The 27605-nt window shown below is 41.4% G+C and overlaps 1 protein-coding gene across 1 annotated transcript; it reads right to left on the bottom strand.

Annotated features, from left to right (window-relative positions):
* Window positions 1–436: 436 nt before the first annotated feature.
* Window positions 437–27427, bottom strand: LOC139909920 (hexokinase-1). Its single transcript, XM_078285659.1, has 21 exons — window positions 27069–27427; window positions 19089–19251; window positions 13586–13734; window positions 13333–13452; window positions 12977–13072; window positions 12739–12838; window positions 12417–12600; window positions 11096–11251; window positions 10871–10958; window positions 10393–10538; window positions 9967–10159; window positions 9722–9833; window positions 8574–8722; window positions 7196–7315; window positions 6738–6833; window positions 6537–6636; window positions 6213–6396; window positions 5851–6006; window positions 4796–4883; window positions 4174–4319; window positions 437–2858 (listed from the first exon to the last, which is right to left on the bottom strand). Exons 1-21 carry the CDS (start codon window positions 27129–27131, stop codon window positions 2711–2713), a joined length of 2757 nt encoding a protein of 918 aa, XP_078141785.1. The 5' UTR covers window positions 27132–27427; the 3' UTR covers window positions 437–2710.
* Between the last annotated feature and the right edge of the window lie 178 nt (window positions 27428–27605).

Raw genomic sequence — 27605 nt, 5'->3', positions numbered from 1 at the left:
GCATACAAAGAACCCAACAACAAATGGGATAAAAAACAAAGGTGATCCCCCTCATGGGTACCCACACATAACGGTGAGCTTTTTGGTGTGATTCACTTGATTAATTATTGAAAGTTAAATATATCAGTTATTATACAAAAACTAAAGCCAAACTAAACCAAAACTTATAAATGTGCTGCTTTTCTTTTATATCCTGAAAATCTTCTTGCACTCTCCTAAGGTGTCCAGACCACCAGGTGAATAATGTCATATTTTATTGATTGTTGTTGTGATTTTATTTTTTTCACTTGCCCCCCATCTACAGAGAGGTCAGAGGTCAGGACAGCAGCCCAACACTTCCAACCTCCAACACACTGCTGCCCTACGTCCAGTAGAATAGATCCAGACACACAGGTGTGTAAAATCTCTGGTGTAATGAAAGAACTACACAATCGGATTGACACAGGTTTGTCTTTATTTAGTGATTGATTGACAGTGTTGAATAGATACAGTCTGAGGGTTGTGAACAGAAACAAAGAGTTTAAGTTGTGTGTGTGTGTGTGTGTGTGTGTGTGTGTGTGTGTGTGCGTGTGTGCGTGTGTGTGCGTGTGGGGTGGGGGGTAGCTTTGGACTGACTACTGGAGTGTGGCTAAAAGGCAGGGTAGCATGGGACCTGCTAGAGAGGGAGGCTTGCTTTCTTTAGCCTGGCAGTTTGAGGGAACTAGGAATGGAAATTTCACTAGCTTGCTATCCCATGGCTGGTAGTAGTTTCAGATTGGGCTGGTGCTAATGTGCCCTCACTGGCCAGAATTGTAATTGTGACTACCAATCTAGAGTCTCAAAGATCTAGTCCTGCACCATAGCTGTCACAGGCCAGTGAGCTACCCTGCCCTATAGAGATACCATAAAACTTATAATGAACACCCCAGGTCACATAATAAAACTTCTAAACTGATCTTCTAGTTAGAAGCCTGTGTCTTCTTATAGCCTAGGATATCTTCATGTTTGACCCCATAAAGGCCTGTTTCTAAAATAAAAATCTGTCTCAAAAAAATGCCAGAGAACAGATTCACCAATCACCAGTTGTTTCATCTGAACTGCTATTTTAATTATTAATGTGAATATTTGATTTGTTAATAAGGAAAAAAAACTATTCGTGAATTTGGCCACTCATTAGTTGTTGTTGCAACAAATGCCTGGGCTGGACTGTGAATTAGCGACAGGTCAATTGGTTGAAAAAGCTCCTGCTCAGCTTTTAGGAGTGCAGCTGACTGGGTGAGTTCAGAGAGATGCTTTCTTGCCAGAATGTTTAAATTCCCCTTCAGGTTTCAGCTGCTGTAATATTCCTACAAGTGACATATAGTTTGTCCATTGTTGTTTCACTGGCATCCATGTTGGCTCCACAATCCTGCACCATGGCTGTTGCTAAGTAACTGTCGATTCCAGCTGATCTTAAGAATGTTGGGCATCTCACCATGGTGATGTTATGGAGGGAACTGATACACATTTGCAGCCAACACTTAAGACTATAGTGCCCATAATACAACCTGAATCTATCTATCAATAGCTCTGATTACTACCAACAATAGGATTCTACTTAGTAAAATACAAGTGCTCTTTGGACATATTTTACAGTAGAGTACACTATAGAGTACAATAAAATTGCCGTAACAAATAAGACCCAATCTGCACATCCAGCAAGTCACGTTGCATGGCTTTCCCTACAGATCAGGCCATGGGAGAAGTCCTTCAGTTTTCATGCTTCTGCCCTGATGCAAAACTGTTGCTCAACCTGAGAGGAATGATTTGAGAAATCCTCCAATACAAGACAGGCTCAGGCTGATGGGACTTCTACAATGGCTGCCTCTGTGTACGTCATTATTGCAACAGTAACATCCAACAGCACCCGATACAAAAATAAAATAAATAGCAACTATGTATGTATCGTATATTGTATTATACCTGGGTGAGATATTAGAAACTTTAAAGCAAAAATATTCCCTTTTATCTCATTATACATATTTTTATATCATCTCATATCCCTTTTACGTCTTGTTGCACAGACAGTGAGTAGCCTAAAGCAGACAGACAGACAGACAGACTGTCGGTGACTTTGGTCTAAAGCAGTTTTCAAGTCCCTCCAGCTACTAGAGATCTCGCAAGAATCAAATGATTTTTTGGGAAGGTTCCTTGCAACAGTTGCATATTGCAACAGATTGCAGTTATGAACAATCCCTGCACTTTCACTTCCTTTCACCCAAATTTGCAATATGGCTGGGACCACAACATCTACAAATTATTGCACTTAGCTCATCATAGGGATCCTCCAGACAGCGAAGATAAACACTGCATGCGAGAATTATAGGAGTGTGTACACTCTTTTTTTTAGTCCTGCACCACAGAAGATGAATGTGCGTGTTTTATCTCTATAAGTTTAACTTCAGAAATCACAAAACTGCAAGATTCTCAAGAGAGTGGATATTGTTACAATGGCTAATCAAACATCATCTAACTACAACATAGTGCCTGACTCTGCAATTTAACACAGTAGACAAAGCAATCTCTCCCTCTCACGTATGCTGGCTAAAGCAGCTACTGGAGTGTGATAGGTTTAAAGCTGGGCTGGTCTGATTTGGGAGGTGAGGAAAGGGAACAATAGGAGAGAACAGAGGAGAGGGGAGGGGAAAAGCAGAGACAGGGGGAGATAACAGCAAGACAGAGGAGATATATTCTATTTATTGTTCAGCTCCAGTCTCAGCCGGCAGCCCACAGCTGTGATGAGCGCGGCTCCTTTCCCGCTGCCATCCTCCGACAGCAGGAAGTTGACGCTACACTGAGGAGCGAGTTCATTCACTGTCTGGTGCATGATCCGGGAGAAGCTAGAGAGAGAAAAGATGTTACAGTGTTATGCAGTTAAGTGATAAACATTGTACCATGTTACCTTAAAGAGACAGCCCATTGAACTTAACTGTTTGGAATTCCACTACGGTGAATGAGATCATGGTTTATAGTTGGCCTACTATTACTACTACTACTATGTGGCTGTCCCAGCAGGTGGGACAGCCACAGCTGGCAACCAGCCCAAGAATTTTGTCTGACACATGTTTAACAAGTTTAACAAGTTTAACATTTTTAACAAGTTTAACAAGTTTAACAAGTTTAACAAGTTCAACATTAAATATTTTCAAACATGCATGGGCCAGCCAGGGCCCACATGGCTCATTGGCAGGAGGCAGGAGGTTCTTTGCTGCCTGAATCAGTTAGTGGAGCTGTCTGGTTTTAGCTAGCATAGAGAAACTGGAGGTAGAGTGAGAGTTTTTATTTAACTGGTATCATTCTGGAATTTCTGGTACAGTTTGGCATATTTGAAGAAAGAAAAGCCAGCACTCATAATGTCCTTTTGTCATATCTTTGAATGGGCAGCTATAGAGCACAAATAAATAAATAAATAATAAAAAAATAAATAATACAAATATATGACAAAAGGACATTATGAGTGCTGGCTTTTCTTTCTTCATGTATTAATCTTTGGCCGTGCACCTAAGGAGGATTTTCTTGATCGAGTTTTTGCCATATTCACATGGTGGCCATATTTAATTTACGTTATACTCGGGGTGGAAACACACTATGGAAGAGAGTGAAGCATACGTACAAGCATATAGTGAAAATTTACATACATCAGCATCAGCCATATAGTAATTTGTCCTGTCGACACATTAAAATTGTTCCCCTTAGTCCGAAAAAGTAGCTAAATTTGTCGCTAATTGCTTTTGAGAAATAAAGACTGAAAAATCACTAAATCTAGAGAAAAAGTCACCTTGTTGGCACCATGATAGGTGAATCAGATGCTGTAGCTGTTGATTTGGACCTACTTGAGAATTTTTTGAAATTCTGCTCATCACACAGTGTCCAAGTTTTTTTGTCCAAAGACCAGGTCAGTCTGCCTTTTTATATCTATAGTGCTTCCCATGCTAAGTATGACGTAAATGAAATATAGCTGCCATGTGAATAAGGTGAATTGGGAAATTAGCTGAGCTAGAATAAGGGCAAGAATTCTTTAGAACGTAGTTTATTTACCACAGAAGCGAATGGCCCAGACACAACCAGGCACACCTAGTCTAGATCTAGGCAAGACACTTCCATTGACAGTGAATTGTAGTTTTGTTTGAGGGATTTCTAATGAATTCTGCTCACTGTGGATGTAGTTTGTAGAGCGTCCCGTCCACCCCTACAGTGATGTTCAGATGGTCCAGTCCACGGTTCTCTCTGATCTTATCGACCACAGCCGCCATTCCTGCTCCACACAGCTGAGCCGCACGATGTGATACTGCTCCACACACCTATCAATGAAAACCGTTATCATTACTATAACATTTAACAGTCCACGTATCACTCGATATCACTCCACATATCTGGAAAATGAATGTGACTTATCATCTCTCTCTGTTAACTCCTTTACAGTCACACTCAAGCCCCTTTCACAGGGCAAGGCTGACAAAAACGCATTGTGGTTCTCAAGACTCTTTCACAATGCCCCCTGGCATGTACTCTCTCATACACAGCACCTGAGGTGCAATAAGGGTCAAGAGTTTGTGTTGATAACTGTCCAACTGAAATACAGAGGACAGGTTGTTGCTGCTTAGATATGGAAAATGCTCAGAAACAAATCTGAGGGATGCAGCTAGCGTTAGCTTAGCAGATTAGCTACTGCCCAAGCCTGTAGTTTGTGTAGCAGTTTGTGATTGGGTACAACCTTGAAATAACATGTGTCATCATTATGGTTTGTTATACACACATCTGTGTCTCTGTACCATACCTCTTTGACTATGATGCTGTCATCACAGGTGGTGTCCAGCCCGAGGTGTTGCAGGATGGATCTCACCTGCAGTAAAGCCAGCCTGTCACTAGAGAAAGACGTAAAGATTGACATGTCATTAGCAGAGGGGAACAATAAACCGGAGTACAGAACAGAACAGGAGTACAGGATAGATAAATTAAATGCACCCTCAGTTTTAAATCTCTGTTTGCTCCATCCCTGCTCATAGTTGCCTGAGCATGTTCCAAGTCATTTGATTTAAATTTGTTTGACAGTGCCTGGATTAGTATTTAGCACTAAAGCGAGTCTATCTTATGACAGACTAATCTGCTTTAACAACCTATTTGGCTCGAAGTCGGCTGGAATCACGTCACACGACCACTGGCTGGCAAGTGGCTTGCAAGTCGGCCTGGAACCAGTGTGTGCAGTGTTGTATGCTTGAGCTAAATAGTTTAATAGTCACTGTGATTTTCCTCATTTACGAGTTATGACATTGAAGCTGTTTTACCAAACCAGTTGTTACCCACCTGACAAGCTGTACCTCTCCAGTGTTCAGTGTATGCAGCATTGCATAATTGAACTAAATTGTTTAGTCAGTAATTTTTACTTATGGCTATTTTATCAAACCAATTGCTTAAAGTGCAGGTGACTGCATAGAAAAAACCCCAAAATGAGCCAAGATACTTTATCAAATATCTATTGTTTTTGTATTTTATTTTATTCTAAGATAAAAAAAATCCTTGCCCTGAGATGCAAAGATTTAATGCAGCATAGATTGAGGGACAGTTATGGTGCAATTATGCCAAATTTAAATCCACCATGCCCTCAGGCTAGATTGCTAATAATCAAAACTGTTAAAATGCATACAGATGTGGACTGTAGACACACTGAGCATGATTCTACTGATGAAAATATGTGACAATGTGTGAAAATGTGAGTTGTTGGCATTTTCAAAGTTTGTAGAGACACGATTCAAAAGTCCAGGATACTACGCACACAAACACACACACACACCTACACACACACACACTCACACACAGTGCTCTGTTTCCTACCTCTCTATCTGTGAGAGGTACTTTGTCTCGAAGATGCCTCTGGTCTTCAGTGTTTCAGAGATCTGTCCTCTGAACAGGAAGCCTCTCTTGGTCAGATCTATCAGGATGTTCCGCACAATTTCGCCAAGATACATGCCACTGCACATTTTCTCATATCTGTAACACACACACACACACACACATACACACACACACATATACATGCACAGTCTCATATTAGTCTCACTTATGTAGAGATCAATCCAAGAAATAGAAGGACACAATTACAGTAATAAGAAATCTGTGTGTGGACATAATGTGCGTGTCAGACATCTGTTTCCCTGTGTGTGTGTGTGTGTGTGTGTGTGTCTGCGTTTTTTAACCTTTGTTTGCCTGGATTGAGGGAGAAGTCATCCACGGCGCGGTCATACTCTGTCCTTATATCGTCAAGGCAACCGTTGTCTCCGAAAGCCCCCCACTCCATGTTGACACACATGCGTCCTTCGTCTCCATCTATCATCTCAATGTTCCTCATCTCCTCCATGTAACATGCGTTACTGCCAGTACCTGTAAACAGATATACACATATATATATATATATATATGTATATATATATATATATATATACACATGGCAGACAGAAACTTCTCAGATGTCTTGGCTGCTTCTTATGTCATCAGAAAGAGACAGCATGATGCAAACTAACCAGCGATGAGTCCGATCTCGCAGGTGGGCTCTTCGTAGGCACAGGTCATCATGGTTCCCACTGTGTCGTTGACGACGGCCACCACATCCAGGTCAAATTCCTTAAGGGGAAACACAGAGGGTGATAAGACTTTTAGGCTGGAGTACACAGCACCATGTGTTACTGTAGAACTGGACAGACTCTCCTCTCCTCCTGTCCTACCTCTCTCCTCTTGATCGCCTCCCTCAGCAGTCCCACCACATCTTCTCCCTCACAGTCGGTCGCCTTGAAGCCCTTGGTCCACGTCACCAGGATACCCTGCACACACACACACACACACACACACACACACACACACACACACACACACACACACACAACATTAAAATTCATGTTCTGCATACCACTGTTGTCATGTGAGAACCTCATAACTCTAGTCTAATTTTGGTGATTTTCATGTTTTCACTTCGGTTGAATTATTTCATGGTCAGCACATAGTACATGATTTCAGTATTCAGTTCATACGACTACATTTATTATGTTAATTCAGAGAGTCTGGTTTGGAGACACAACTGGTTTGGGGTTCACAGTAAGTATGAGTTCATGAGGAAGTGACAGTGTTGTGGAACGGAAGACAACATGTGGGACAGCATGTGGGACAGATGGGAAACAAGACTCACAGCGTCCAGGCTGGTCTGTAGGCAGGGGAAGGAGAAGGTGAAGCCCAGAGGAAGACGAGCGTTCTTCATCCCCATGTAGTCCAGGAAGTCGCTGATACACTGCACTATATGGTCGAACAACTGGAGAAAGAAGAAAGATGCGATATATTATGAAGCTTTATTAAATCAAAAACATCGTCATCTTTTTTTCACCCCAGTGATTCAGTTTTTACTTCTTGGAATATTTTCTTGCCATCTCCAATATTAGCTGTTTATTATCCAGAATTGTATTTGCTGCCTGGAGATATTAACAAAATAATTGAATTCTAGTATAGGAAGGAAAAAACAAATCACTGTTGGCTTTAAAAATACAAACCCAACATCAGGGACTTAATAGACTGAAAATCACCCACTCTGCACATTTATGCTGTGAAAGTAATATTTAATATGACTCTAGACAGGCCAAGGGATTTGTGCGTTTAGGGTGTTCAAATATACAGAACTGTTTTCCCTTTAGTCAAGTCATTTTGTCTAGGTTTGTGGCAGTATAGATCCATGATGGAGAATGGAGAATTTAAGGCCCATTTACGGTATATTGGACCTGTAAGTCCACCATGTATATAAGTATTTTGTAACTCTTATCTGTTGTGTGTCACTTATTTAACCATGCAGGCAAGTTAATGAAGGGTGAAATTCTTATTTCCAGCAATAGCCTGGAAAGAGGGCTACACACAGTCTTCTACTGTTGACCACTTTTAGGGGCTGATGGAGGGGGGGCTCAATGGAAGTTGTTGAGGGAAGAGAGACCATGTCTCATTAGCTTCTTCTGCCTTGAGTTTCCTGATTAGTGCAGGGATCTGAGCCCACTCCCTCACCCACTCACATGCTCGCCACAGGGCTAAAGAAGTGATAAAAAATTAGCTGTTTGGAATGCAAAACAAATACCGGAGAAATGCGATGGCAAAACACTGGCAGTTTTTATCCTGATCTTGTCATGGTGCAGCACAGGACAAAGAGAAACAGATGGGAGGTCATGGTGCAGGTGAGGAGGTCAGAGGTGACAGACAGGATTAGCTTCAGCCAGTGCACAGGACTGAAGTTCAAATCTGTGTTTTTAAGACTGTCAACTCGATGCTAATCCAGCGGCCCCATCCACCTCCCTAACTCCCTCCCTCCTTTCCTACTTCTAATCTACCTACCTGCATACTTCTCTAGCAACAACCTTCCTACCTCCTAACTACCTACTTACCCCATACAGTGCCACTAAGGTAACAAGAGGTCAAGTTCAAAGCTTTTCAGTTCAGTAATCACTCCCGGTCCTTCTGACTTCCGCTCCAGTACCTTGCATCCCTTCAAACACAGATACATGGATTGTTTGATTTTGTATCGTCTGTCTCACCTCCTCTCCTGTCCCCTGCATCACTTCCAGAGGAATAGCATAGATCTTGTTGTGCATCTCCACCGTTCTCCTCTTCCCAGAACGAATCTTGACCAACAAAACTCTGAAATTGGTCCCTCCTAAATCCAGTGCCAGGAAATCACCATTCTCTGGACACACAGAAAAACACATAGACAAATAAATACAACAGTAACCACATCAAAGTTGTACCTCATTAAAGCATACATAAGAATACATAAGTGTCAATGAGGAAATCAACAGGTTTTTCTTAATGCCTGAAATGCTGATATTTTGGAGACACACTTTCCATATTATTTATATGCTAATTAGTTGTAGGCAGGGAACAGTGTGAGGGTGGATGAGTGACAGAGCATGCATTTGATTAGAATAAATAATGTGCCGTATCTCCCTGAATAACAGAAGGAATTAAAACTGAATGGCATTTTTAGGCATTTTTAGGCACTGCTCTATCCAATCTACTTTTTAAAGGCCAAATCTATAATAGTATTTTGGTGCCCCGTGTTTAACACTGCTGCCTCGCTACTGGAGCCACTGCTATAAAATGTTTATTTCTGTTGATAATGTTTACACATTTTATTAAAACAGACCTGTTTGTTGAGTTGTGAATTGGTTTCAGAAACGTTATTTTCCACGTTCAATGAATCTATGTGAATATATCTAGCATTTATATGGCCAGATAAATTCTGGATTGGGGTTTTGGATATGACCAACCTGACCACTGGTTATAGGTATGTGAGATTTGTATGCATCCAGTTTAGAGATAGACAGCTGTGATTGGCTGAAGGCTGTGTCCATCACAGGGAGGCAGAACGTGATGTAAATCAGCTGTAATCACCTACTAAGCTGCTGAGTAATGATCTTAGCTGCTCTCTCTCTCTCTCTCTCTCTAACACACACACACACACACACACACACAAACACACACACACACACGCACACACACACACACACACAAACACACACACACACACACACACACAAACACACACACACACACATACAGTATGTACACTCACACTTCCTCTTGGAAATTGCCAGCATGAATGAGTGTTTGAGGGTTTTTGTGTATGTGTGGTGTGTGTGTGTGTGTGTGTGTGTGTGTGTGTGTGTGTGTGTGTGTGTGTCACCTGTGCCGTCAGGTGTGCTTCGTACAAAGGTTGGCAGCATCTTGACAGTAGCAGAGTCCTGAGTGCTCTTAGACAGGCCGTTCTGGATCTCTATCCTCATTCGCTTCTTTACCTAAGGAAACACAGACTACTGTGGTTAGTGCACTAACACACACTCATACACGCACACGCACACACACACACACACACACACACACACACTCATTCACTGAACTCTCTCTCAGTCTCTGTCTCTCTCTCTTCACCTCCAGCAGTTGTTCGGTCGTCAGGCGGAATTCTGACAGCGTCTGGTGGATTTGACGTGATTGGTCGGCCAGTCGGTAGGCCACGGCCGTCACCATGGCCGCACCCTTCCCACTGCCGCTCTCTGACAGGAGGAACCGCACGTCAGAGTCTGGGACCAGACGACGGACCGTCTTATGGAGACGACGAGCATATCTGAAATAGATTTAAAAGAGCAGTTAGCTTCTTTTATTTAATTTTAAGAAATTTCTGCTTCTTCAGACTGTATATAGTAGAGTGACCTTCTTAGTGACCCTTTGATGGCAATACTTTTTCTAGGGTCTAGTAGTGTAACTAAGTTTAGGGTGTAGTTTGTTGATGTAAAATGTGAGCATGGACAGGTAGGCTATCTATAATTGTATATGTGTTTATGTCTCAGTGTCACTCACTGTGGGTGCATCTTGTAGAGGGATCCATCGATGCCTACGGTGGTTCGGAGCCGTGCCGCTCCTTTGTTGTCCTTCAGCCTCATTAGGATGGCACCAAGCGTAGCAGCTATCAGGTTGGCAGAGCGGAAAGACACAATGGTACACACCTGGGACAGAAAGAGAAGAAAAGAGGAGAGGAGAGGAGAGGAGAGAGAGAGAACGCCATTAAGCACCATGATGGCACACACATACTGTAACACTAAACATGGATATCAGGCCTCAAATACTCTCTATGGTTCACTTGATTTATCTTGCCAAACATTTAAAAAACATGCAAAATGGACTTCATGACTTGCACAATAAGATCAACCAAGCACCCCTTATTTTAAGCAAACTGTTTACAGATATTATAGCAGAGCCTGCTTTAAAACCTCAGACGTTAGACATGGTGCAAAAAATGTACGGCAATGTGAAAAATAAATTCAGCAACAATACACACATGCTGCACAGCGATGCAGTCGTCGGTCGATGGCTCCATGCCAAGCCTGATCAGAATCTCTCTGGCTTTACTTAAGCCCTCCTTACTCCTGAAGGAGAGAGAGAGAGAGAGAGAGAGAGACAGAGAGGGAGACTATGAGGGGCTAGAAATTAATATAATTTGAATGAATATGAGTATAATGGAAATGCATGTTACTTAAATGTATAGTCCTGTAGTGTGACTTACTTCTCTATAGCTGAGACATGCTTGGTCTCAAACTTCCCTTTAGTGAGCAGCTCAGGAGTGATCCTTCCCTCAAACAGCAGGCCTTCTTTAGCCATCTTCACCAGGATAAGACGGACCAGCTCCCCCATGTACATGCCACTGACCATCTTCTCAAAGCTAGGACAGAGGGAAGGGGTGGGTCAAAAAAAATAACAATCTACTCAGAAACCTCTGGATAAGTGTATTATGAGCTTTGGATCGGTCTATAGATATCACTGATGAGCAAAGCGGTTTGCAATGTTCTCACATAGGCTTAGGTCCTATGTTCATATTGTTGTCTGGCATTTTAGCCAGCCAACCAAAGCTAACCATGTCCAACACAGTAGCTCTACACTGTGAGCTGTAGCTGTTTTCCAGAGCTGAGGAAGCCTCAGGGCCTCATCACACAGGATGTGATTTTAGCAGCAGAGGGAAGCCTTTTCTCCCTGAGCCTTTCCAATGTGAGTGAAGCTTTTTGCCTGCTGCTTTTGCGTTGATGGTCACCTTGCATTTTTTTCCAATTTTTTTGGAAGAGTTGGAAGTTGGAAAAAAGTTCAGCTCAGAGTGGGAAGGCAGCCTACGTTACTGTCAATATTTTCTCTACCGTCCAATCAGATCAATAGATAGGCAGCACTTCTGCAGCGACTCTTGTAAACATGGCGGATTACCAAAAACTTAATGGCTTCACAAAATGGATCTACCACGATCCAAACAGAAAACAGCAGGGCTGGAAACAAATTGGTGCTGCGCTCAAAATGTCTAGTAACTTTTTATCATTAATTTTTATTGTTTAAAATTGTATAATTTAACTAAATCATGTTAGCCTTACTCTCTAGCTGGCACCATAAACAACAGCTGGTTGACTGATTGACAGCTGATCATCAGCTGATTCTGTGGTTGCTTAGCAACAACAACACAAAACAGGCTGCTCTACTTTGCAGGCTTCAACAAAAACAGGCAGTGCAGCGCGCCTCACATTGTTCAGCCTTCAAAACACATCCTGTGTGATCGAGCCCTCAGTCTATCCCTCTACCTATGATGGATAGATATAGACAGACAGATAGATAGACAGATAGACAGATAGATAGATAGATAGATAGATAGATAGATAGATAGATAGATAGATAGATAGATCACTAGTATAAATTAGCACATTATCATTTACATTAGTTCTTCAGGTACAAGCGAGCTGATGTCTATCACTCTATCTATGATAGTTTTGGTATAATTAAGTTTTGGTATAATTGTGACATGCAGGTGTCGGGTTTTGGGACTCTGACACTTTTGCTTTGTAGTTACATACAGCTGTTTTCCGGGGTTGAGGGAGCCTCTGTCTATCTCTCTGTCGAACTCCGTCCTGATGTCCTCCAGCCTGCCGTCGTCTCCGAAGGCTCCCCACTCAGTGTTCACACACATCCGGCCCTCGTCTCCCTCCACCATGTCGATGTGACGCAGCTCCTCCATGTAGCACGCATTGGTACCCGTACCTAGATAGATAGATAGATAGATAGATAGATAGATAGATAGAGAGATAGATAGATATTAGTTACTTGCAACAATGGCAAATACACTCTTCAATTTGTTTTGTCACTTGAATATTCAAATATACTAGACTGTTCTAGTACCAATGATAATGCCGACTTCACAACGCTGGTCATCAAAACCACAGGTCATCATGGTTCCCACTGTGTCATTCACTACTGCCATGATATCAGCATCATAGTCCTGCAACACACATATACATACACAATTATAGAGACAAATTCTTAGTCCCCATTTGAATTATAAGTTGATAACCGATAACTGAATAACTGAATGCTGTGGCATCAAATGAGTGCAAACGATTCAGAGGCTAAGACTCACTCCTCGTTTCTTAATGGCCTTGTTGAGCAGCTTGACGACATCCATCCCCTCCACTCCACCGGCCTTAAAACGCTTTGTCCATGTTATCAGATAGCCCTGGAGACAGGGAGGAGATGGGAGAGAGAGAGTTTTGTTACTTACAATGGAGTCTTACTTTTGTTGGGTAGAGTCTGGCACTATCATTACAAAGGGCTTCTGCTCCAATTGGGGAAACCCATGCTATAAATGGACTGCAGTGTGCTTCCACAAAGTACTAAACTTTATACAAAAGCCAACAAATGGCATGTGTAGTGTATCACAAAGAAGTCGACTACATAGCAGTTTGCACATTCGGTCTGTCACTCTATCTGTCTTACCTCGTCTAGTTTGGTCTGCTGGCACGGGAAGGAGAAGGTAAATCCGACTGGCAGTTTCTTGTCTTTGATGTTGTGTTTCTCCATGAAGTCGCCAAGACACTCTGCCACATGGTCAAACAGCTGGAGAGAGGGAGGTGGAAAGAGAGAGAAACTGCATGTTCAAACAGCTGGAGTCGAAGAGAGACAGGCCATACAATGTGTGTGTGTGTGTGTGTGTGCGTGTGTGTGTGTCTACATTTTAGTGCAAACCTACTCTTGTTCCACTGCCATGTATGATATCTTCCGGTGTGTCATAGATTTGACTCTCCATCTGAACGGTCTGTTTCTTCTCATGGCTCACTCTGACACGGAGAATCCTGAAGTTACTGCCTCCCAAATCCAACGCAATGAAGTCTCCCTTCTCTGTGGACAGAGAGAAAGTGAGGATGGGGAGAGAGAGAGAGAGAGAGAGAGAGAAACAAAGAAATGTTGATTTGGCTGTTGCATAATCCTTGCATTACTGCCACTTAAGTTTAGACAGCTGAAATCTCCTTTCCATACAAGGTGGGGTGGATTTGGGGGCAGCAGCTTTAATTTACCAACCAGGAAGAGTGTGCTGTATCAGTTTGTCTTCCTACTGTTAGTTTAGCAAACACCACAAGGCAACTCGCATAGAAAACTACTCTACTGTAAATCAACCTGTCACACAATGTGTGCTCTATGAACAAAGTGGAGAAGGAGTGGTCTATGAAAGGATGAAGCTGTTTTAAATAGCATTTTATGATAAGGTATGTCTGTCTTTTTCACTCTTTGTGAGCATCAGGGAGCTAGAAAAGAGATGTAAGAATTGGGCCAAACCTGTCACCTTGTACTTAGGCCTACTCCAAAATCTATGAAGCATTAAGTCAAGAAATGAATGAATGAATGAATGAATGAATGACTGAATGAACTGATTTGATGAACTGCAGAGAAGCTAATGTTTGCAGTTTACCATTGTATGTTTATATGCATGTGTGTGTATTTGTGTTTTGTGTGTGTGCATGCACGTATACATGTTTGCTTAACCCTTCCCTGCTCTGTCTTGTTGCATGATGAACGTCCTGCTTATTGGTTAATGATTGACCAACCTCAACAAGGGATTCATGGTAGCCATGCACCTGGTCAAGAGCCTATCAGAGATAATGTTTCATTTTCAATTTTAGTCAACGTGGAAACAGGCGGGGCAAAAATCTAATCAGATTAAATTAGTCACTATATAGCTTCATAAAGCACCTAACAGAGAACATGGAGGTGCAACAACACCATTTTTTCCTTTTATTTAAACTGACAATTAGTAAGATTTGTGAAAATTAATTATTATATGTTAAAAACTGTAGGCATGTTTTTTTCAATATACATCATCACTGTATCGTCAAATATCAGTGCACTAGTGCCCAGTTTGTGGTCTCTGTTAGCTTCTCAAATACCTTCACTGTTGCAGGTAGGAGCACTTCAGCTTGGTATCAGGTAATGTATTTACCTCTGAGACAACTCAGTCAATAACAGTATATAATATTCAAGAGCTACCCTTATATTACATGATGAATCAACTTCACAGTAAACTTCGGGTTGACTAAATAAACAACACACTCAAAGGATGAGCCATTTTCAACACATCCATGGGACACAGATTTGCTAATAGTGATAAAAATTACAGCCCATTAATTACATAGTAATAACTGGAAATAACTAAGTAATATCCAAGTAAAATATATGTAATAATTAGTTATAGCATTAAAATAACTGGTATTTACTGAGTAATATACAAGTAAAAAAGATGCTTTTTACCAAGCTAGGCCTGTTCTGCGGTTTCTGTTGTTTTCTATTGTTATTTGTGTAGAGTTGGTATGGAGTACGTTTGTACACCTATGTGAATATTGTACATAGTCAGTACTGGTATGCATTTTCTGAAATATATAGTGTATTATTGTATGTATTCTACATTATCAGCAAATGAAAACCTAATGACAAAACATTAACTGTTTCTTCACAGGTGTAGTCACTTTGTGTGATGAATGTCCCTCCGCTGTGTGGAAGATAAATCAATGGAGACAGTGCAGTTCTTGTTTTTTGAACTAGTTTATCCTTCGCCTTCAGCACCTTTCTAACACAAAAGTGTGTGTAGTGCCACTCATCTAATACAATTACTGGTAAAAACACCTTTTTTTTTTTTTTTTACTTGTCTAATAACTTTGTAATGAGACAAATTGAAACATTATTGCATTGCTTATCATAGCTCACTGGTAATAGCGCCAAGATAGTGTTTTAACCTTTGATAAGAGGCAGTAAACATCATGATGTCAGTTACAGTAAATCAATCTTGTTTCCCTCAGGGATCAAATAACTGATCACTGACACAATGGGCCTCATGCAAGAACCACTCGTACGCACAGATTCGTTCGTAAATCACTCGTACGAGCGATTTAAGAGAACTTGCCGCATTCACCAATTTTCTCGTATTTAGAATTTTCTCTTAGGTACGAACAAAATGTACGAGTGGTCCAGACCTGTCGTACGAGTCACGTACAATCAACCTGCCGTTCTCCAAAGCAAAAAAAAACAACTTTGTTGTTGACTAATGGATTGTATCTCTGTCACTTTGAAGAAATGTTGAGTTTGAATATATAAATGACTGTAAGGTATTGTATAATCATGTTGAGATTAACCAGTACAGTGGTTATAGTCATAGGAAAAATAGCAAGGGAGCACTGTTGGCTTTTTCAAAAGAAGGTAGTGCGTAATTTATTTTACCAGAGCCGCATAAAATCTCATAAGTAGGCTATCCATCTGGGTTACATAGTAGCCTATAAGTGCGCTCAATACAAAGACAAAACAAAAAACACTAATTTGCCAGGTTATTTGACAAACATTCAGATGAGACAAAGGCAAGGTTAGATTGTATTGGGGGAAATACATTATAGAGGGAGATAAATCTGATTTCTAGGCTATTTTACTCCAGTTGATAACGTTAATGTGGGTGCAACTGAATCTAAACTTTAAAAAGAGAAATGGCTTTAGGTCTTACCAGGTTGAGGTGCAAGTCGCTGTCCAGGGCGACATCGCTGGACACCTGACAGCTATATCGCCAATTATGGCAGCTATAGGCCTATTCTTTTATCTGTCTGTGTAACGGAGAATTCCTCCTGGCCCTCCTGTTATAGTTATGGATCGCCTTGCTTTTTGCATCTAATTTCATGTCAAGCCATTTCTTTTTTATTTTTTTATTTCTGTGACTGTGCCCTAACGACAAATCACTATAGTCCTATAATATTCCTATAATACTCCGATATGGACTTAGAGTGTCTGTGGTACTCAATAGTGAGTTTATACTGACCTTATCATGGTATTTTTGTCTTCTGTAGTATCACTATAATATTCCTATAGGGAATTAGCTTTGTTGGGATATTTATTTAGTATTCATCTAAAATGAATACTATAGTTGATTTTCGTAAGGGAACGCACAACAGACAACACTGCATTAACAGCACAAGTTATTTTCTCCCATTCCTTGGCTTTAGCAGGACCTTTGATTCCACTATTGAATTATATTAAATATTATATGCTTTGGTTGACTTATTTCTGATAGTAGGACTTCAGTCTCAGAGCTGGTAGACTTCTCCTTAGTCTTCCGTGTCATTTTTATGAATGAAGCTTCCCGACATATGGGCCGGACGCCTAACCTTATATAGTATTATAGGGGCGTCAATTATGCTAATTGACTATTCTCGTGAACGCGCGTTCATTTAGAACAGGTGGAATTCATCATGTTTACGCAGGTCATTTACGAGAGTTTTCTGAAGATACGAGCGTTTGGTGAATCTGACGTGGCACACTCGTACGAGTCCACCTCACGAAAAAAGTACGAGAAATTTACGATAAAAATACGAAAATGTTCTTGCATGAGGCCCAATGTGTCCCCCTCTGACTCCTATGGCTCAGTGATTCAGCACAAACAAATCAAACTGTAACTGTTTAGAAGGAAAGTCCTGACAGGATGTTCTACTGGTCAGAAAGTTCTTGGTGTTGCTGCAGCAGATAAGGACTTTGGAGGAAGACCATGGATTTGTAGGTCAAGAAAAACACACATTTTCTAAGAGCAAAAGTGCGGTTTCAGAAAGAAAGGATTTAATATTGTACTTTTTGGTAAAGAACCATTCAGCCCAAGTGCTGCATCACATTGTTTCTGGGTAAAGGTTATAATGTCTATGTGTAGAGCTGTACAATATCATATTATTATGTTTTTGTGCCACAACAGCGTGTGCAGAACAGAACACAAGGTCAGGAAGATTTAGTTCAGTTGGCGCAGGCTGACTGATACTGCTATCAGTAAGGAATGTAAATACTGAGAGAAGAAGAGAGAAGAGACCAGTGGAGGATAGTCTTCTTATGTTAGATACTCTCTACAGCAGGGACTTCGCAATCATAGTTTCAAAGTTGTGAAAAAGAAAAAGAAAACACCAAATTGGAATTCAATGCATATCTAATGATTTGCTGCCTTGAGACTAATGTATCTCCAATTGGTAATCAAGTGAAACAGACTGTTACTCTCATTCTGTGCGTGCATACTCAAGTGTTTATCATTGTGTTGTACTTAAGAATCATGGGTAGGCATCCTTTTGATTTTAGGGGTCTTTATTTATCAAAACCATGATTTTTGGGTGCTAAAGACAGAAAAGATGAGAATTAGATCTACATCACGGCGGCTAGGTATTGATTTGTGATTTTTTTTTTCCTAAACAAAACCTAAAAATAAAAAAAGGTTAAGGTTAAGGTTATGTCAGTGTAAATCAGTAAAGGCTAAACCAGATTGGAGGTACCTTCTGCATACCTGTATTCATGTGTTCGTGTGTGTGTGTGTGTGTGTGTGTGTGACAGAGAGAGAGAGAGAGAGAGAGAGAGAGAGGAGAAAGAGGGCACTTGGCTTCAATTGTGATTGAGCTGATTCAGTTACGCAATCTGTCCCTGGTGCACAGATACCAGTCTTCCAATTTCCTCCCCTAGTACAGTATGTACAACATATGAACAAAACTATGGACTCACATTCAGCAAAGGCAAGAACAAACACATTAAATTAGCATTAGATAGCATAGAGTGAGGGAAAGAGAGAGAGAGAGAGAGAGAGTAGAGTGACAGAAAAAATGACGAGGAGAGAGAGGGGATGACATGCAGCATGGATCATGAACCAGATTAAAATCCATAATATCATGACTGCATCATATGCGTCACAAAGCCACTAGCAAGCAGCAGCTCTGCCTTTTGATTATGGGTGAGATGCGTGAGATAAGCTAGAAAAGCACTTGACAAAGTCAGAGCGAGGTACAGCATCATGCTTTTTGTCACGTTTGACTGTCAATAAACTGTCCTCCTGTGCATAACACAACATGATATCAATATGGTATATTCTATGAGGATTGTAACTGTATCCAAACCAGATATTAAACTATAATCATTATCATCAACAACTATCACCAGTGCTTCTGCTACTAATCTAATCTATCTGCACTCTATGTGGTTCTTCATAGGTTCGTTGGCTGTCATTACAGAGGAATATGTTTTGGTTTTGCAAAGAAAATGAACGAATGAACCTTTTCTGTTCTGTCTCTCTGCTTCACAATACACTGTCCTGGCCACTTTGTGACACTTACATAACTGAATATGATATTGCGTAAGTGTAAAGACAAGGACTATTTTCTATTGTAACTGTAACTCTACTTAGGGATAGGGTTAGAGGTACTAACCTGAGCCATCAGGGATTGAACGCACAAACGTTGGCAGCATCTTCAGCATGGCAGTGGGGTTTGTGTCCCGCCCCAGTCCGCTGGATAGCTCCCTGCGAAACCGCTGCATGATGTCCAATAACGTCTCATCAGAGAACCGCATGGAGTACAGGTACTTATCAATCTGAAATACAATAACAATACAGCAAATAAGAAGAAGAATAGGAGTATCAGTATTTGACCATCTTCAATCAAAACTCATCAATCTGTAACCACAGCAACATTATTATTATTATTAATATCCATCTGCACAACCCTACCAATGGTTCTCATACTTGTCCATCTATAACAAGAGCATCACTTAATTAATAAGTAATTATCGGTCTGAAACATGTCATCAGTGTGTGCTTTGGAAGGTGGGGGGTGACGGAGATGAATGAAAACCAGTAGCCCAGAGACTAGACACACACACACACCCTCACACCCACCCACCCACACCCAAAGACATCTGGCCAGCAATAAACAGTTGTAAAACTGCAACTCATTGGTCAATTCAGTTTTGCTTCTGAATGTAAATAACTGACATTCATTTGCTAATGACAGAGCCTTCATTCTCAATAAACCGGAAGCACAGGATATGACCAACTTCTCAAGCCGTAATGTTTTCAGTCTTTTCTCAAGAAGATCCTCTTCCTGAATCGACTGAATTGAAACTGAATTGACCCCAGATAGAGGAACCAGACAAGCATACAGATAGTGATTCCCCTTTGCCAGAACTGCTGCCATGAGTTACATTTTCTGAAGCACTTTGATTACATCTGTTATGTATGGAACAGACAACAGTCAGAGCTAACAAAACCCACAGCTTTGTCAGTGTGAGACACAGAGAGACCAGGAAGCACAGGGCGTATCACACTCTCTCAGTAACATTCTGTACTGTTATCAAGGTAATATTACCCACAAGGACATTCTTTCCTAGTCGTATTATGGGTACGACAGTGATGCAGCTAGATATGAGGTCCGCCAAGAATAAAAAAACAGGAGAAAGCAAGAAAGGTCACAACTAGCTCCCTGGTTACCACAAGGGTAAGCACAGTAGCCAATTCCACACTTGATAAAGCACAGCTAGACGTGCCGTATGGAAATTATCAGCACGGCTGGAATGTATCTTTGACCGGTCAGATTGCCCGGCTGAAACTGCCCATTGTGTAAATTATCATAGACACACAACAGCTTCAACTGTCCGACCTTTAAGGAACAGGATGTTAAACACACTCGGTGAAATCCACTGTTGCACCACAGTGTGTGATGAAGCAAATACCCGATTTATGATCGAAGAGTATATGACAAATCAAGAGCAGGATATTACACACATACACTCACACACTAGTTTGTGTGTGGGTGTGACCAGTATGATGAGGAAAATACCAAATTTATGATCGAAGAGTATATGACGAATCAGAGCAGGATATTATGCACGTACACATACTCATGTTAGTTTCCTCATTCATCATGACTTGCTCTGTAAAACACACTGAGAGAGAGAGCGAAGTTGAGTAGGATTAAGTCTTCCAGTTGTCAGTAGGACCTATAACTGGATTATCATCATCTGGTTTCATAACAATGACTTACAGTATATGTAAGATATATAAGATACATGGCAACACTCACAGTAGGTTCAAACTAGTTTACACACACACACACACACACACACACACATAGGCGTGTGTGTGGTGAAGTTATTAGACAACGCTGATGATGGCTTATTGCTGAAACGCGTCCGTCGTTTGTGCTCTATAGCTGCCCATTCAAATATATGATAAAAGGACATTAAGAGTGCTGGCTTTTCCTTCTTCATGTATTATTCTTTGGCCGTGCACCTAAGGAGGGTTTTTTTGACCGAGTTGTGCTCGCATTTGGCGGAGTTTGGTGAAGTTATTGCCCCACGTGACAATTTACTCGTATTATTCATACTAAGAGATGTCATATAGGAATGTTGTTACTTCCTGTTCTAGAAGTCACACATTAACTGGATTTCCTGTTTCGCCTGGTTCAGTGTTACTGGTTCAGTGTAATGTAGTGTGAATGTACAAGGAGGAAGGGATTTGCTGCTGCTGACCACAGACCAAATTACTTTTTTGGTAGGGAAACATTTGTGAATAACCACATTTTTATATTGTAAGCAGATCGCACACTTTGGAATAAAGAAATCATCAGATTTCACAGATTTCTGTACAAAAATACCAAAGAAAATCAAAGAAATGTCTGCTGGACATGACAAAAAACGTGCTAGAATAATGTGAAACAAGCAAGTGAAGAGTGTGATGCGTCGGAAACTATTGAGCAGATGATGGGCAATTTTGCTTTGGCATCAGGCATGGGCATTGACAGCTGGATTTGGCACAGGCAAAAGAGGATCTGATGTTTGACCATTCAATCATACTGTATGTTAGAACAATGAGGGTGTGAGTCAACAGGGACGGAGGGTCACATATTGAACGTAAAAAAGTGATCTGATAACAAAAACTGCTGATTATAAGACTCCAATCTTATAATCTCACATTTTCTCCTTGCAAATCCATTTTGGGCCTTGTACAGCAATTCTTATGACTCCTTCTTATTTGATCATACGTGGCTTTGGGCCACAACTTGGTGTAGCATGGATTTTTTTGTGTTTGTTTTAAAAGTGTGCTGCAGCTCTGGAAAAAGTTGAGTACTTCTGGTGTACAGTTGAGAACCAGTCCCTCCATCAACAGCTCTGTGGGAGTGTTACATTCCCTATATTCCCTCTAAATGTCCTGTCTCACCCCGGGCTGAAAGCTCATTAACACATGCTCAATTGCCTTGCGGGAACCCAGGCTGAGTAAACGTAATGTCTCACCTTACGACACAGGCTCATTAAATTATGATAGACCTCTTGTCCTGCTGGACCCCACCGCAAACAAGCCCACGGCCCATTTTGGGTCCCAGGTCATGGTTTAGACTAGAGTATGGCAGGGTGGAGTGGTGTGGCGGTTTGAAGTGACATTTTAACTGCAGTAACATGCTGCTGCGTCTGTCGCTCCTGTGAGCCTGCATCCCTCCCTACTGACGTCACTGCTTGCACTCAGCATCTGTTGTTTTATTACACCATGAACACACACACACACACACACACACACACACTCTCTCTCTCTCTCTCTCTCCTCTCTTTCTGTCTTGCCACACACAAATTCTCTCACACACACACACACACGCAAACACAAGCATCGACACAAGCACATGTGCTCAAATGCATACACTCACAGTCTATGCACAGATAGGCATGCATACACACACAAACACACACACACACACACACACACACACACACATTTATGCCACAAAGACATTCCTTATCTGTGTCCTAATCTGTTTTCTCACTCAGCTGATAAACTAAACGCATTCAGAATAGATATATATTTATACTATACCACTAGCCAGCAGACCGGGGTCAAATAGTATTTGCAAATATTTCTTCACAGTTTGTCGCCTGGTTGGAGTACTGGATGAATAGAGTTGCCACATAGGATACAGTGAACAAAAACTGCGCAATCAAAGGAAAGCATTTGAAAGTCAACTTAGTACTTTCTTTGTGACTGACAACTTACGTGATGCTATGTGATTTGTCCTGATACGTAAAACCGCGCCCCTCTGGTAAGGAACCAAGCAGGTTAATACAAATGCCAAAAATTATTTCTGTATTAAATTCTCTATGACCCAGGTCAACTAACCAGCCTGGGGAAATGTGAGGTAGTTGTGTAAGAGCTACTGCAGCACAAATATCTGCAGTTTCCTCAAATAACATCTCATGTAGAATGTAAATATGAAATATATTTTGGTGTTGAATACAAAGTAAAAACCCAGAATAAAGAAAGCTCCTTTACTTTATTTCTTGAAACATTGTAGCCTACATTACTGTGCAGACACATTCTCACTTTGCTTTAAATGACATCCTGTTAAAGTCAAGGAAATGTTCTTTTGTCAATGAACCTACACTTTATTTTCCCTATCCTATTCACCAGGTTTTAGGGTTGGCTCACACACTTTCAGAGTACTGTGTTTTCGTTGAGTAGTTTACTATGCTATTCTTGCTGATAAAATAGGGTAGAAATTAAATTAGACATACTAGCGTTTTTAGAGACAGAAAGAAGAGATTTAAGGATGAACACCATTATCTCTAAGAATCAAGAACACCGTTTAAATATGAATGCGCTCATTGTTCTTATTCAAATGGACTGGCTAGGAAAGAGTGTGCTCTTAATGAGCTGTAGCCTAATTAAATAAGAAAAGAGGAATCCTCCACATTTCTCCATATCAAACTAAAACACTTGTGTTGGCCCCAGGCCAAGCTCCCACAGCAGGAGCTAAATTAGCATCACTGTTTTATGACTCAGCACTTCACAGCTAGAAACCATGCCTCAGCACTTTACAGCAGGCCACCATTTGATCTCATACAGCACGGATAAATACCTCTGCTGTAGGTTACAGTGTGTACAGTACATCACTCTTAGAACAATTGACTGGCTCAGTTTAAAAGTCCAGCTTGCTGACAGCACCTGAAGAGCAGTCCATTTGGTTCATACATGCAGAAATATATAAACAATATCAACTAAATCAACTAAACTAAACAACTAAAATATAATAATACCAATTACGCCCATCCTCTGATTCACCTTTACTTTTTAAAATGAATTTCACTCTCTCAGTTTTACAGTTTGATTTGAACCAAAATAAGTAAGAGTTTCCACATCTTCCAGTGTGTGTGTGTGTGTGTGTGTGTGTGTGTGTGTGTGTGTGAGAGAGTCTGTAAAGGCCATGTTGTCCCCTCAACACACCTCTGACACACACATTTTCCTAACACTGCCTTGGGCTTCTTGGTATGGGTTTGTCTCTCTTTTCTTTCTCCTTCCCTCACTTCTTCTTCCTCTCCCTACCTTTCCCAACCTCCCCTCCTCCCCTACCTCTCTCTCTCTCTCTCTCTCTCTCTCTCTCTCTCTCTCTCTCCCTCTCTCTCTCCCCCTGTTTGCATTCCTCCTCTCAACAATGCTCTGTTCTAGTCGTCACAGTGAGGCGGTTCAGGGAAGCAATGAAACCTGACGCCGCTGTGTATGTACGTGCGCGTGTTGTCGTGCACACACACACACGGCCTCTCTCTCTCTCTCTCTCTCTCTCTCTCTCTCTCTCTCTCTCTCTCTCTCTGTCTCTCTCTACCTACCTAGACTCACCATGTGGAAAAATACTGTCCTCTACATTGCCCTCTCCTCTCACTTCCCTCTTCATACACCACATGTACATGCACGCACGCACACACCCACACACACACCCACACACACACACACACACACACACACACACACGCACACACACACTGCTTTGGGATGCCCTCTAACGCAGCCTATATCAGTGCATACAGTCAAGGACACTGCAGTGGAGACGAGGTGTACTCAGCTGATTTTGACATCCACAGATACACCACAAGTTACAGTTTCCCTGAAAGCATATTAGCCATGAGATCATCTTTGTCCTTTAATTGTGTGTGTGTTTGGGATGAAGTGGGGGGTTGGGTGATGGGGGATTTAGCAGCTAGAGAAGTGGTTGTTCAGACAATTTACTAGACAAACACCAAACCCTGCTCTCAGGAAAGGTTATCACTATTACAATAGCTACACACCTGGCAGGCCTAACACTACATACTGGCCCTGGTGTGTGTGTGTGTGTGTATGTGTGTGTGTGTGTGTGTGTGTGTGTGTGTGCTGCCTAAGCCTTCTCCTCCTGTCACCTATGGTCACATGGTTCAAAGCTGGCCTATTTTAGGGAGGCAGCGAGAGGAAGAGAGCAGGAGTAAAGAGGGAGGGAGATGAGAGGAAGGAGGGAGGTGTCATGTATTGTGTTGCATCACATCCTGTGTATTGATAAATATCTTTTACTGTTACAGACGTTGAATTGCCTTTGTGCACTGGGCACACCTGGGGAGGAGAGCTTTGTGTATCAGCTTGTATAAATAAAGATTGCTTAATTGAACTGATTGGAGAGGGGGAGGAGAGAGAGAGAGAGAGAGAGAGAGAGAGAGAGGAAATGGAGGAAGGGAGAGTGGTAGCTGTTAACTTTTTCCATTTATACATGAGAGGGACCAGTGCTTACAGCAGTTGGCGCTGATTTGTGACATCATCAGTAAGCGACCTTAAAGGGACCCTGCCCCAAATTGTAATCACAAAGCCACACATTGGCAAATGGCCTTGGGGATAATGTCAAATGTAAGTAGAAGTGTGATGAAGGAAATGGCCCAAGGCCTAAAAAAAAACCCCATTAAACAGTTAAACTTGAAAATACCATGTATGTGTGTGCAAAATATTACGGAATCTCACTCTTTTCATGAAGTACAGTGATGAGGTGTATCCAGGTAAAAGCCATTGTCCCTTATTAATTTTCCTTATTATTATTATTCTTATTATCATTATTATTATTATTATCTACACTAATCACAAAGGAGGAGATGTAGATAAAGAGAAGCAGATGAGTTACAGAAGGATTTTGAAGCAACGGAGAAGTGGATTGGGTAAAAGGGGCTGCAACTTAATATCAGGAAGTAATATTTTGTACAGTCAGTGTAGATACCAAATAGCATGTGCAACCAAATAACCAAATTGCATGTGTAAAAGTTGTGACATTGAGGGGCCTGGAACTATTTTAACCTCCACTGATTCCGTTTTTACTTTGTGGAACTAAATGTTGTGTGTAGTGTACTAAGTTGCCTGGCAACTTTAGGTTATGGAACTTTCTATCAGGAAGTACTGGGAACTGCTGGGGTCTCAGTGACTGGAAAGACTCAGTTCCTCAGATCCACAGCTCTGAGGCTGGATAACTGGTCAAGTCAGTTTTAGACCAGCAGCATAACTGTGGGGGCTGCTTGGCTCTTGCCAGCTGAAACGTTATGAAAGACACATATTCATGTTGTTCAAGACCTCTGACTCTTCTCCTCCCCCCTCCCTCCCTCCTCTTTCTTTCCTCCCCCTCTCACCTTAATCCTAACTTTTTCATACTCAATCATGAATCTCATTCTTTTACCTTTAACACACACAGTACAGCTATAGCAGAAAGACTTTTGAATAAAAATAGAACATACTCCTAGAGTTGTTACAATGATAATGATGATTAAGTCAGTGGGTTGCTGGACCCTGGACTACTGCAAAGTGCTGATTTTTTGTTAATTTGTGTTATTGAATAATTTATGTTATTCAAAGCTTCGACCTCTCTGCTCTTCCTTCAACTCTCTCTTTTCCTCTTTCTTCTCTTTCACAGTCTACTCAAGGAAATGAATGTGCAAGTCTCATTTTAATGACGACATACAGACACAGAGTGACCTCTAAAACGGCTTCCCTCCTCTCTTCTCCAATTCTACCTTTTCATTCCTCTCCTCTTCTGTCCTTTCATCCTCTCTCCTCCTCTCTGCCACACCTCTCAGCATATATCATGTCACCTAACACAGATCCTACTGTCATGTCACTGACACGCCTGACTATACAAGCACACTTCAGTTAGTTACGAGCTCAGTGAAGCTGCCTGCCTTAAATATAACAGTGAAAACAAAACTCAGTGATCTCCGAAACACTCTGCTACAATTTTCCTCTCTTCTGCTTCTCTCTCAACATATATTTTATTCACTTCTCTTAAAATATATATTATATAACAAAGATCTACTAAAGTCCAAAAGTAAATTAAAATGAGAGCCTCAGTTATAAAGATGACAGTACAAATAAACTGAATGACCTCTACAACACTTCTCCTGTCCTCCCAACCTCTCCTCTCCTTTTTTTATTCTCTCCCATCTCTCTCTCTTTCATACACACACACACACACACACACACACACACACACACACACACACACACACACACACACACACACACACAATGTCACAAATTGACAGAGAGAGAGAGAGAGAGAGAGAGAGGGAGATAGAAACAGAGAGCAGTCACTCACCTTTTTAACCTGGTCATCCTTGAGTTCAGTGAAGTAGTAGGCTAGTAGCTGGGCCGCAATCATCCTGGTCCTCTCTCACACACACACGCACACACAAGCACACACACGCTCTCTGGTCACACACACACGTTCACACACACTCCGATGGAGAAAAACCAAAAAAGGTAAAAAATAACGACCCAAAGTCTGTCTCTACTTCGCATATACAATCTGTCACACGCCGTAGAAGATATAAAAAGGTCCTCAGTACAATCCGGTGTGGTTTAAAATAGGCAGAGCTGCTGCATGTGCGGCTAAGACTGTATAGCACACTGCTACAGCTCTTATTTCTCTCTCTCTCTCTCTCTCTCTCTCTCTCTCTCTCTGTATGTGTGTGAGCGTGTGTCTGAAGCCAGGAAGCATGAGTGAGACAGCAAGTTTAGCTGCAGGAGAGAGAGAGAGAGAGAGAGAGAGAGAGAGTGAGAGAGAGAGAGAGAGAGAGAGAGAGAGAGAGAGAGAGAGAGAGAGAGAAGGGAGGGGGAGAACTTGAGCCCTGCC

The sequence above is a fragment of the Centroberyx gerrardi genome, chromosome 1 (assembly GCF_048128805.1).
Source record: "Centroberyx gerrardi isolate f3 chromosome 1, fCenGer3.hap1.cur.20231027, whole genome shotgun sequence".
In the NCBI taxonomy this organism is placed as follows: domain Eukaryota; kingdom Metazoa; phylum Chordata; class Actinopteri; order Beryciformes; family Berycidae; genus Centroberyx; species Centroberyx gerrardi.
Note: the sequence above shows the minus strand (reverse complement) of the source record. Positions and strands in the feature narration are given on the sequence as shown.

What these genes read in the sequence shown, in the direction of transcription:
- LOC139909920 (XM_078285659.1), bottom strand. Translation starts at nt 27,131, where the DNA reads ATGATTGCGGCCCAGCTACTAGCCTACTACTTCACTGAACTCAAGGAT. An exon ending in ACTGCATCGCTGTGCAGCAT is followed by an intron (nt 10,539 to 10,870) that starts GTGTGTATTGTT and finishes TTTCTGTCCCAG; the next exon opens with GTGTGTACCATTGTGTCTTT. An exon ending in CGACCGAACAACTGCTGGAG is followed by an intron (nt 9,834 to 9,966) that starts GTGAAGAGAGAG and finishes GTGTTTCCTTAG; the next exon opens with GTAAAGAAGCGAATGAGGAT.